This window comes from Drosophila hydei, unplaced genomic scaffold, assembly GCF_003285905.1.
Source record: "Drosophila hydei strain 15085-1641.00,03,60 unplaced genomic scaffold, DhydRS2 tig00008114-arrow-pilon, whole genome shotgun sequence".
Lineage (NCBI taxonomy): Eukaryota > Metazoa > Arthropoda > Insecta > Diptera > Drosophilidae > Drosophila > Drosophila hydei.
In genome coordinates, this window is record NW_022045827.1 from 3,767,830 (window position 1) to 3,779,655 (window position 11,826).

Below are 11,826 nucleotides of genomic sequence, written 5' to 3' on the forward strand. Positions count from 1 at the left end.
CGTTTTTATGGTCATGTTGTTCTCCCTGATTTTTGGGAGTAAAGTATCTGCATCTGCATAAGTGGTCTAACGAGCAAATAGGTTTTATGTGTGTGTGTGTGCGTGTGTGTTTGTTGTGTTCTCCTTAACGAGATTTATTTGTAGACAGCAGTTGGTGCCTATGTTTTTATGGCACAACAGCCACAGACAAATTCATCAACCTAACGACAAGGACGACCGTCTCTGGGAGCTATTATTGCCACCCAAAAATACATTTCATACGCGCCAAAGATGAGAAAAAATAAAAAACCAAAAAAAAAAAAAAAGTAGAAATCGTTGAAAACCTAGCAAAAAAATTAAATTGCATTTGTATGTTTCGCTCGCATGTAAGCAGAGACATCTTCTGCTCCTGCCTTTTTCTTGCTGGCTGTATCTATCGGATGCATCTATTATGTGTGTGCATCTGCAAGTTTTGCGACTCTCTCTCTCTCACTCTGTGTGTGTGTGTGTGCATGCATTAGTTAAGCTTTACATTTGCACATTAAAAGGCGAATTGTGTTTGAGCGTTTTGTGCATTTCTTGCCGCACACAACTGCAAATTTTGCTAAGCCCTTAATAGGGATTCAAGTCGAAATATTCTTGAAGCATTAAATACAAAATAAAATAAAGTGTATTAGTTTAATGAGCTTTCACTTCAAAGTGCTATGAAGCTGATGCCAGCAACGTGGAATTTCAGAAATTTATTTGGTTCTTAAGTTTTACATGTAATTTTGATTTATTTTTAAGACACATGCTCAACAATTTTGCCTTTCAGTAATATTATAAATAAAATATGAAATGTTGTATTTATGTTTTATCAAAATATTTTCCAAGCAATATTCAAATAAATATTTTGAAAAATACTATTATAAAATTCTATTCTAAGAGCTGCAGATAGAGTGTGTAAAATGTGTAAGACCAGAAATATTCAAGCTGATCGAATGTCGCTGCTAAAGAAGACAAGAGCCATCTTCAGCTCCTTGAAAACATGTTTAAATGACGAAAAAGAAAATGTTACCAACAAATTTTACACTAATTATGTATTTGTAGAAAGCTTAACGAGGAGCTGTACCAATAATAGAGCTAAACCGATCAACAATTGGATTCTGGCCAAATTTGTGTATATTCTACGGCGTTCTGTCTGCGTGTGTGTGCGTGTATGTAGGTGTGTACAAAAAAAGTAATTAAGCAATTCGAACGCTTTTTGACATTTCCAAAAATATGTCAACGCGAAAGGCGAGTGACTAGAGAGTGTGCAAAAAAGAGAAATAAAAATCGAAAGGCAAAGAAATGGCAAACTGATGCCTAAGGCCCAGTTGAGCTATGGCAATTGCTGTTGCTATATATTGCCAAAAAGCCGAAACACAATCGGAACGTAATGCTAGATCGGGCGGCTAGACATACTCATATGTGTGTATATATATACTAAAATTATAGCTCTATCGATTGTTGTTGTTGGGTTTTTTGGATGTTATTTTTATAGCTGTGCGCTGTTCGCATTGGCACGACGAGGCAGCAGTTCGACGATCGGCCGATCTTACGTATATGCCAAAGCGGCTAAGTATAGACAGTGCCCGAGTGTATATAAGTGTGTGTGCAAGTGTGTGTGTGTGTGTGATATGCGCCTGCGTAAGAGGATCAGTGGTGTGGATCATTTGAGGCGGAATGTGGAAGCAAAAAGCCCAACAACAACAAGATCGACGAAGACGACGACGATGACGACGACGACGACAACGTCGAAGACTTTGGTATATTTTGGGCGTACGATCTTAGCTATATAGCCAGCTATATATCAATAGATATATACGCCTTATATACATGCCTGCAGCAAGACAAGAAGACGGGACAAAGCTATAAATATATATACTTATATGTGTATATATATATATATTGCTGTATATATGAACGCAATGAAAGTTCTCATCGTTGCGGGCACTGGCAGGCGGGGTAAATGAGCGGGGCAGTGGGTGTTGGCGAGGCAGCTCTCGATTCTTTGATTCTTGTGTTCTCGGATCTTTTTGGGGTAGCGTTCGCTCGGGCGTTCGGGCAGCCGGTACAGTTATAGCCGGGCAACGCGTTGGGGGCCGCCACAGTCAGCGCCAAGAATTAATTTGAGAATATTTTTTGCATCCTTTAGTGCATTACCGATTCTGTTCTCGAGCTGTGCAGATCGCCTGACTCCGGCCAGGTCTCGCCACTTTGTTTATAATATACAAAAAAAAAAAAAATAAAAGAAAAGAAAATTACAAAAGGAAAAGAAAAGCAAAAAAGAAACCCTGATCAAGTGCTGACAACCTGTGCTCAAATAACAAAATCATTTTATAAAACATTTCAAAAACATTAAAAATTATTTTTAAAAATAAATTGAAACTGTTCAACGCGAAAGTGAAAGGACTCATATGGATGGCAACAGTATCCGAAGTCTTTGTAATCTGCCAAAGTTCAGTTCAACAATTTGCAGCCTTTGGCTATTTATGGAGCATGCTAAAAATTTTTAAAAATACAACAGAAACAGCACAGAAATCGCTAGAGAATTGCGCATGTGGCTGTCTCTGTGACTGGGCCTGTCTGTGTGTACTTGTGTGTTTGTGTGTGTGTGTGTTTGTATTTGTGTGAGCGCCTGAGCCTCTGGGCTGAGGTATGCGGCTAACATGCTCATCGCTATTTTTGTATATATAGCGGAAGAAATACGTCTATAAAACCAACTACAACATATAATATACAGATCATGCATATATGTCAATGAGTTGAGCTTGTTTCATTTCAAATGCTAAAAGTTATATAAACTGTAGCATTCCATTATTTCTTTTATTAAAACTTAACTTTTTAAGTCCTCTCTCGTTTGCTAAAAATATATTTATTTAGTTATATAACGAAAAAGTACAGTTTGCAAATTGTATTCTTTTTTTACACTCTTTTATACAATGGAAGAAATAATTTTTAAGCTAACTCTAAATGTATTTTCTGTAGATTCTTTAACGAGGCTCTACTTAAATACTTTCAATTTATATACATACATATTTAAATACATTTTTTTTTATCCTTTAATCACTTAGATCCTTGTCAACATATTAACATTAACCGTTTTACGAATGCAGCTCGTTAATTAATTTGAATTAAAATATGTGCGCTTTAACAGCATTTAAATAATTAGTTACATGGCCGCCGTTGATGCAATGCTATTATTATTCTTGTCTGTGCACAATATTCACAATTTTATACCCGCCCCCACAGCCTTTCTCTTCTTGTCACTGTCCCACTCTAGCCTTGGCTGTGTCATTACACATAGTTAGCTCGCCATAAACAGGCATTTTAATATAAATGAAAGTGTGTAAAATATGGAAACAGTGCATTAAAAAAGTGAGTGTAGTGGCGTGTAGAATTATCGACTTTTCTAGGAACTTTGTTCTGCACTCATTGAAAACAATTTTTGTTGATTTGCTTTGAGCATAATACACTTTCTATTTCATTTGTTGAACTTAGTTTTTTTGTTTTAAATGGCTTTAAAAATAATTTTCTGAATTGATAAACTTTTCTGCACGAGATAATACAGTAATCTAAATTCTTATGTTCAACTTGTGGCAAAGTTCCTAAAAGATCATTACATATTTCTTTGGAATATTCAAGCGCATCCTTCCTACCGGCTGTTTGTACCTTACTTTCCACCTTAACTAAAATGAATTATATATTAACCTCCAGTGGGATTCGATTAAGCTTCATTGCAACGCACATAACACGTTAATTGAAGGTAAATTTTAGTTAAATATTCAATTTAATAATGCATATGCAATACAAGTATCCTAATATAAAAGACATTCTAAAAATGGCTGTAAACATTTCTCAAAACCTGAATTTGTGGTATTAATGTCCAAAACAAAAAGGACAAAATTGGAGACTCGCAAGCAATTACTTCTTGTTAGGCCTGGCCATGTATCATGGTCTTCGGATGTTATACTTTCCGCAATATATTCTCTTTAGATACTGGTCTCGATAAGGCACTCCCCAAAGCACATGTTGGTGGCTTCGACTTTAGCATAGTCTTAGATTCTGGCACACCTGTTGGCAATAGCATAGTTTGTGGTAGTATAGCTGTTGCCAAAGGCGTTAACTTTGACTCTTTCTCGTTATGTCCTTTGGATTTATTAGCTGTGGTAGTTTTCGTACCTTCCTCGTCCCCATCTTTGGTCGCATGGTCGAACGTTTCCTTGGACTTTGCCGCTGGCTCGCATTCTGTTACAGCTGTCGCAGTTGGGGCAATATCTGCGTCTCTCAGGCTTTGAATATACTGTACCTTCTTCGTCTTCCTCAAGTGTGGAATCTCCCTTTATCTTCCTTCTGGATGCTGGTCCAGGTGTGTCACTTCCCGAATCACATGTTTTCAGTGGCTTTGGCTCCTTAGTCTTTGGCTCTGTACTTCCAAGCATCATAGGTTTATTAGCCGTGTGGCTTGTCACTTGTCTTTCGCCTTCATCATCGGAGGAGTGATATACTTTCCGTGGTCTGCGCTTTGTAGGTACGTCACTTTCCGAATCATATGTTTTCTGTGGTATTGCTCCAGGCGCAGACTTCGACCCTTTTCTGCCACATCTCAAGCATTTCTTAGCCGAGCTGGTTTTCGAATCTCGTGTTGTAGGTGATGTCTGTGACAGCTTTGGTTTTCTTCTGCAACATACCATATATTTCATAGGCCCACGTTCTTTGTCTTTGTCTTTGTCTTTGTCCTTGTCTTTGCCTTTGTCTTTATCTATGTCTTTGTCTTCATCATCACTGGAATAATACTTTCTTGGAGATATTTTTTTTCTATATACCGGTTCAGAAAAGTCACTTCCCGAATCACATGTTTTCAGTGGCTTCTGAGCCTTTGGCTCTGTACTTCCAAGAACCATGGGCTTATTTGCCGTGCTGCTTGTAAATGGTCTTTCGCCTTCATCCTCGGAGGAGTGATACACTTTCCGCAATTTTTCCTTTCTAGGTTCGTCACTTCCCGAATCACATGTTTTCAATGGTATAGGTGTTGCCCCAGGTGCTGACTTTGAACCTTTTCTGCCACATCTCAGGCATTTCTTAACCGAGCTGGTTTTCGAATCTCGTGTTGTAGGTGATGTCTGTGACAGCTTTGGTTTTCTTCTGCAACATACCATATATTTCATAGGCCCACGTTCTTTGTCTTTGTCTTTGTCCTTGTCTTTGTCTTTGCCTTTGTCTTTATCTATGTCTTTGTCTTCATCATCACTGGAATAATACTTTCTTGGAGATATTTTTTTTCTATATACCGGTTCAGAAAAGTCAGTTCCCGAATCACATGTTTTCAGTGGCTTTGGCTCCTTAGTCCTTGGCTCTGTACTTCCAAGCACCATGGGTTTATTTGCCGTGCTGCTTGTAAATGGTCTTTCGCCTTCATCATCGGAGGAGTGATACACTTTCCGCAATCTGTCCTTTCTAGGTTCGTCACTTCCCGAATCACATGTTTTCAGTGGCTTTGGCTCCTTTGCATCTGTACTGCCAAGCATCATAGGTATATTAGCTGTGCGGCTTGTCGCTTGTCCTTCGCCTTCATCATCGGAGGAGTGATACACTTTCCGTGGTCTGCGCTTTGTAGGTACGTCACTTTCCGAATCATATGTTTTCTGTGGTATTGCTCCAGGCGCAGACTTTGACCCTTTTCTGCCACATCTCAAGCATTTCTTAGCCGAGCTGGTTTTCGAATCTCGTGTTGTAGGTGATGTCTGTGACAGCTTTGGTTTTCTTCTGCAACATACCATATATTTCATAGGCCCACGTTCTTTATCTTTGTCTTTGCCTTTGTCTTTGTCTTTGTCTTTATCTTTATCTTTATCTTTATCTTTATCTTTGTCTTTGTCTTCATCATCACTGGAATAATACTTTCTTGGAGATATTTTTTTTCTATATACCGGTTCAGAAAAGTCAGTTCCCGAATCACATGTTTTCAGTGGCTTTGGCTCCTTAGTCTTTGGCTCTGTACTTCCAAGCACCATGGGTTTATTTGCCGTGCTGCTTGTAAATGGTCTTTCGCCTTCATCATCGGAGGAGTGATACACTTTCCGCAATCTGTCCTTTCTAGGTTCGTCACTTCCCGAATCACATGTTTTCAGTGGCTTTGGCTCCTTTGCATCTGTACTGCCAAGCATCATAGGTATATTAGCTGTGCGGCTTGTCGCTTGTCCTTCGCCTTCATCATCGGAGGAGTGATACACTTTCCGTGGTCTGCGCTTTGTAGGTACGTCACTTTCCGAATCATATGTTTTCTGTGGTATTGCTCCAGGCGCAGACTTTGACCCTTTTCTGCCACATCTCAAGCATTTCTTAGCCGAGCTGGTTTTCGAATCTCGTGTTGTAGGTGATGTCTGTGACAGCTTTGGTTTTCTTCTGCAACATACCATATATTTCATAGGCCCACGTTCTTTGTCTTTGTCTTTGTCTTTATCTTTGCCTTTGTCCTTATCTTTGTCTTTGTCTTTGTCTTCATCTTCACTGGAATAATACTTTCTTGGAGATATTTTTTTTCTATATACCGGTTCAGATAAGTCACTTCCTGAATCACATATTTTCAGTGGCTTCTGAGCCTTTGGCTCTGTACTTCCAAGCACCATGGGCTTATTTGCCGTGCTGCTTGTAAATGGTCTTTCGCCTTCGTCTTCGGAGGAGTGATACACTTTTCGCAATTTCTCTTTTCTAGGTACGTCACTTTCCGAATGAGAAGGTTTTAGTGTCTCTGGTGTTTTCCTAGGCGCAGACTTTGAACTTTTTCTCCCACATTTTATACATTTCTTAGTCCACGTAGTTCTCGAAGTTCTCGAAGTTCTCGTAGGTTTTTTGTCTTCCTCATCGCTGGAATAATACTTTTTCCGCGAGATGTACTTTTTAGATACCGGTCTAGATAAATCACTTCCAGAATCACAAGGTTTCAGGGGCTTTGGTTCCTTTGCCTTTCTTTTGCAAAAAATCAAGGGCTTATTAGCATTGGGGCTTGGCACATATGTTCCATATTCATCATCGGTCAAATGGCCCGCTTTCCGTGATTTCTTCTTTTTAAATAGCCGTTTACAAAAGTAACTGCCCGACTCAGATTTTTTAGCGGGGATAGGCGCAGACTTTGAACCTTTTCTGCCACATCTCAAGAATTTCTTAGTCCAGGTGGTTTTTGTATCACGTGTTGAAACAGACTTTGGTTTTTTTCTCAAGCATGCCAAACATTTCTTATCCCAAAAAGTTTTCTTACGTTGTTCGCCTTCCTCACCGCTGGAATGATACTCTTTTCTACCACATCTCATGCATTTCTTAGCCCAGGTTTTTATTTTGTCACGTGTCTTCAGTGGAGTAGGTGTTTCCTCAGACTTTGGTTTTTTTCTGAAACATCCCAAACATTTCGAAATCAATGTACTTTTCGTACATTTTTTGCCTTCCTCATCGCTGGAATAAGTATCTTTATCCAAATGGCTCTTTCTAGGTACCGGTTGAGATACGTCAGATGTTTCCAGTGGGATAGGCGCAGACTTTGAACTTTTTCTGCCACATCTCATTAGTTTCTTAGCCCAGTTGCTTTTGGAATCTGGTGTTTCCGATGGCCTTAGTTTTTTTCTGCAACATACTAAACATTTCGTAAACCATCTAGTTTTCGTAAGTTTTTTGTCTTCCTCATCCTCTCCAGACAATTCACTCTTCGAGCGCCGTTTAAGATCATCTGCATCTTCATCTGGTGCTGCCATTGGTACTGGCTCTGCCTCTGGCTCTGGCTCTGCCTCTGGCGCTGCCTCTGGCTCTGCTTCTGGCGCTGCCTCTGGCTCTGCCTCTGGCGTTACCTCTATTTCTAGCGCAGTCAATGCCTCTGAAGGTACCATTGATACTGGCCCTTCGTCTGGCTCTGCCTCTGACATTGTCGCTGACACTGCCTCTGGCAGGGTCTGTGGCTTTGTCGCTGGCAGTGCCTTTGGTTTTGGCTCTGGCACTGAAGGACAGAAACAATAATCTGGCGCTTGTGGTTCTGCTTCGGAAGATGTCATTTGCGTTGCCTTTGGCACTACACATTCCTCTGACTCTTCAGGACAGAAACAATATTCGGGCTCCATCATTGCTTCTTGCGTTGTCCTTGGCGCAATTGCAATCCTTGTCGCAGGCTTCGATGTTCTCGCAACGTTGGTTTCCGATGTTGCCATTATCGCAGGTGCTGCCATTATCGTTTGCACTTTCCCTAGAGCAGCTTTAGCCGCTGTCACAGGATCTACTCTTGTGATTTGTCCAGTATCATTACCAATAATATAGTATAATGGATCGAACTGGCATAGACGCTCCTGAAACAGATTCGGGCCTGGAAAACTGGGTTGAGTGCCACGATGGCTCACAGCATAAGCAGCACAAATATTAGCAGCAGTAATGTGACTCTCTCGTATCAGATTTGGATAGATCGCTATATGGTAGGCTAAGCTACCCAGAAAAGCATCGGACGCACCCGAAGTATCTGTCAAATGGAGTGCAAGCGCTGCCGGGCACTGGGTACACAAGTCAGGTTCACTGCTAGACAAGTAAACGGCGCCCATATCGCTCATGGTAATGATCACGCTTTTCGCACCCATTTTAATCAGACGCGTAGCTGCTGCTTTGGCATCCTGTAATGTGACAATCTGCCTACGATTGGTTAGCTGCGCCGCTTCTAACCTATTGCAGCACAAAATTGTTGGTGCTCTGATCAGTTCCGAACTCAGCTTTCTGTGGGCGGGCGAGGCGTTCAGTATGGACACGCCCTTGAAATGATTCAGTGCAAAGAGGACAGCCTTCTCGTCTGTTTCTAGCTGGCAAAGAAGGACCTTGGATTTCCCGAACAATTTTTTGGCGTTTAGAACATCAGTGCTTTTTAGCAATAGATTCGCGCCAGATAGCACAATGTTCATGTTTTGAGCATTGTCCGCGACATTGATTTCAGTCAGACCCGTGCTCTGGCCTGCGACTATTCCAACGTGCTCTACATTAATTCCTAACTTCGTCAAATATTCCAAGTATTTTACGCCCAGTTCATCGTCGCCCAATTTGGAAATTAGAGCACAGTTGGCACCTAATTTGGCAGCTGCAACACACTGATTAGCGCCCTTGCCCCCATAACAACGTTCACGGTGCATGGCAAACACAGTCTCCCCTGTTTTGGGCAGCTCATTGACATACCTGCATGAATTTGACATAACTTTTCTAGTGTCGATGATAAATTGTGTGGAGGTAAGCTTACATAATATAGTCGATATTTGAGGAACCAAAGACCAAGACATCCAGCTCCATTTCGTCCTTTTTGTGCTTGCAAGGGGCGGGGTATTTAAAAAACGTAACGATTTCACATTTTAAACGAATGACAGAAAATTCGTTTTTCCACTTGTATAAATTACCTTTTTATCAGAAAATTAATGAAGTACTTTTCATTTCCGATTTCTGTGGAGCAACGTTTAGAATATCGGGTTTAAATAGCATAAAATAATGATTAAATTATTACAAGCATTAGAGTTACATATACAGCCTATAGGAAGAATAAATAGCTGGTTAGAGCATTATGAATTATGATGCATTATGAAGCAAAGTTAGAAATTATCGGAACAAATGTTCATCGATGTAAAAAATCTCTAGTTGGGGAATTTCGACTAGGAGAATCCCTGAACCCCGAGAGATCTGCGTTTTAAATGATACTCCATTATTAAGCATGCAAAAATGTATTAAGTTTCAATCGATTATGTAAATGGACAGACGAATAGTTGGGCGGTCGGACGTACGGATTGACGGGTGGATGGACGGACGGACGGACATATGGATTTCTGGACAGAAGGACAGATGATGGATGGATAAACGGACGGACGGACGGTCGTATAGATGAACGGATGGACGGACCGACGAACATATGGGCACTCGGACGGATGGATATACGGACAGATGGAAGGACAGACGTATGGGCGGACGAACGGACTCAACTCATCATCTTGATAAAGAATATATACACCTTATGGGGTCAGTCACGCCTCCGTCAATTACATTTTTATATTTTCGACATTTTTGATGTCTCTAATTAGCATTTGCAATGAGTACAGGGTACAGAAATAAAAGTCCAATAAAGTATTCTCTTTAGAGATTTTTTATTTGAAAGATGAGAAAATAACCTTGGGCATGTTGAGACTCGAAAATTTTGAGCATAAAAAATTGCAAAATTTAATTATAATTAAATCACTTTTACTCGTTGCTGGACGGCTTAGAATCAGAGATACTCTCGATTGAAGTTTGTAACATATGATTAACATTCAAGATTTGAGCTGTTGATTTGCTAGTTGGTGTTGATACAGCCTCTGCGGCCGCTATTGCTGCTGGTGCTGCTTTTGATGCTGGTATTGCCAATGCCGCCTGCGTGGCTAATAGCGTTGGTATTGGCTCTGTCGCTGTTATTCGTTCTGGCTCTTTCACTGCCTCTGACTCTTTCACTGGTTCTGGCTCTCTTACTGGCTCTGGCTCTTTCACTGACTCTGGGTCTGTCCTTACCTCTGCCGCAGCCACTGGTGCTGCTTCAACCGTTGACACAGGCTCTACTGTATCATCATCAATAATATAGTATAATGGATCGAACTGGCATAGACGCTCCTGAAACAGGTCCGGGCCTGGGAAACTGGGTTGAGTGCCACGATGGCCCACAGCATAGGCAGCACAAATATTAGCAGCAATAATGTGACTCTCTCGTATCAAATTTGGATAGATCGCTATGTGGTAGGCTAAGCTACCCAGAAAAGCATCGGACGCACCCGAAGTATCTGCCAAATAGCGTACAGGTGCTGCCGGACACCGGGTACACAAGTCAGGTTCACTGCTAGATAAGTAAACGGCGCCCATATCGCCCATGGTAATGATCACGCTTTTCGCACCCATTTCAACCAGATCAGTAGCTGCTGCCTTGGCTTCCTGTAATGTGACAATCTGCTCACGGTTGGTCAGCTGCGCCGCTTCTAACCTATTGCAGCACAAAATTGTTGGTGCTTTAATTAGCTCCACATTCATGTTTTTGTGTGCAGGCGAGGCGTTCAGTATGGACACGCCCTTGAAATGACGCAGCGCATAGAGGACAGCCTTCTCGTCTGTTTCTAGTTGGCAAATTAACACCTTGGAGTTCTTGAATAATTTTTTGGCGTTCGTTGCATCGGCGCCCTTTAGTAATAGATTCGCGCCAGATAGCACAATGTTCATGTTTTGAGCATTGTCCGCGACATTGATTTCAGTCAGACCCGTGCACTGGCCTTCGACTATTCCAACGTGATCGACATTTATTTCTAAATTCTTCAAATATTCCAAGTATTCTACGCCCAGTTCATCGTCGCCCAGCTTGGAGACTAGAGCACATTTGGCACCTAATTTGGCAGCTGCAACACACTGATTAGCGCCCTTGCCCCCATAACAACGTTCACGGTGCATGGCAAACACAGTCTCCCCAGTTTTGGGCAGCTCATTGACATACCTGCATGAATCTGAAATAATTTTCTGGTGTCAATGACAATTTTCGCTATCGCGAGCTTACGTGATATAGTCGATATTTGAGGAACCAAAGACCAAGACATCCAGCTCCATTTTTTCCTTTTTGTGCTTGCAAGGGGGCGGGGTTGTTAAAAAATTTATTAACTTCAATTTCAAAAGGAATGACTTAAAACTCGATTTTAAGGATTTATACATAGTACTTATATATCACCAAACCAAATAAAAACAGCAATTTGGATTTCTGTGGAGCAACGTTGAAAATATCTGGCTTACAATAACACACAACATGTAATGATTAAATTAAAC

At 41.0% G+C, this 11,826-nt stretch overlaps 2 protein-coding genes across 6 annotated transcripts; both read right to left on the reverse strand.

The window, feature by feature from the left end:
• Window positions 1-4,135: 4,135 nt before the first annotated feature.
• Window positions 4,136-9,398, reverse strand: LOC111594241 (ankyrin repeat domain-containing protein 12-like). Of its 5 annotated transcripts, none has more exons than XM_030224409.1 (3): window positions 9,254-9,398; window positions 5,948-9,192; window positions 4,136-4,378 (listed from the first exon to the last, which is right to left on the reverse strand). In XM_030224409.1, the coding sequence occupies exons 1-3, from the start codon at window positions 9,301-9,303 to the stop codon at window positions 4,161-4,163; spliced, it is 3,513 nt and encodes a 1,170-aa protein (XP_030080269.1). In that variant the 5' UTR covers window positions 9,304-9,398; the 3' UTR covers window positions 4,136-4,160. The 5 variants fall into 5 exon arrangements, with proteins under 5 accessions (XP_030080269.1, XP_030080268.1, XP_030080267.1 ...); XM_030224408.1 differs by having other exon boundaries at window positions 4,136-4,857; window positions 5,962-9,192; window positions 9,254-9,395; XM_030224407.1 differs by having other exon boundaries at window positions 4,136-4,811; window positions 5,916-9,192; window positions 9,254-9,395.
• A 741-nt stretch (window positions 9,399-10,139) lies between these two features.
• On the reverse strand, window positions 10,140-11,826 carry LOC111594237 (ribokinase-like). Its single transcript, XM_023307445.2, has 2 exons — window positions 11,564-11,826; window positions 10,140-11,503 (listed from the first exon to the last, which is right to left on the reverse strand). The coding sequence occupies exons 1-2, from the start codon at window positions 11,713-11,715 to the stop codon at window positions 10,237-10,239; spliced, it is 1,419 nt and encodes a 472-aa protein (XP_023163213.1). The 5' UTR covers window positions 11,716-11,826; the 3' UTR covers window positions 10,140-10,236.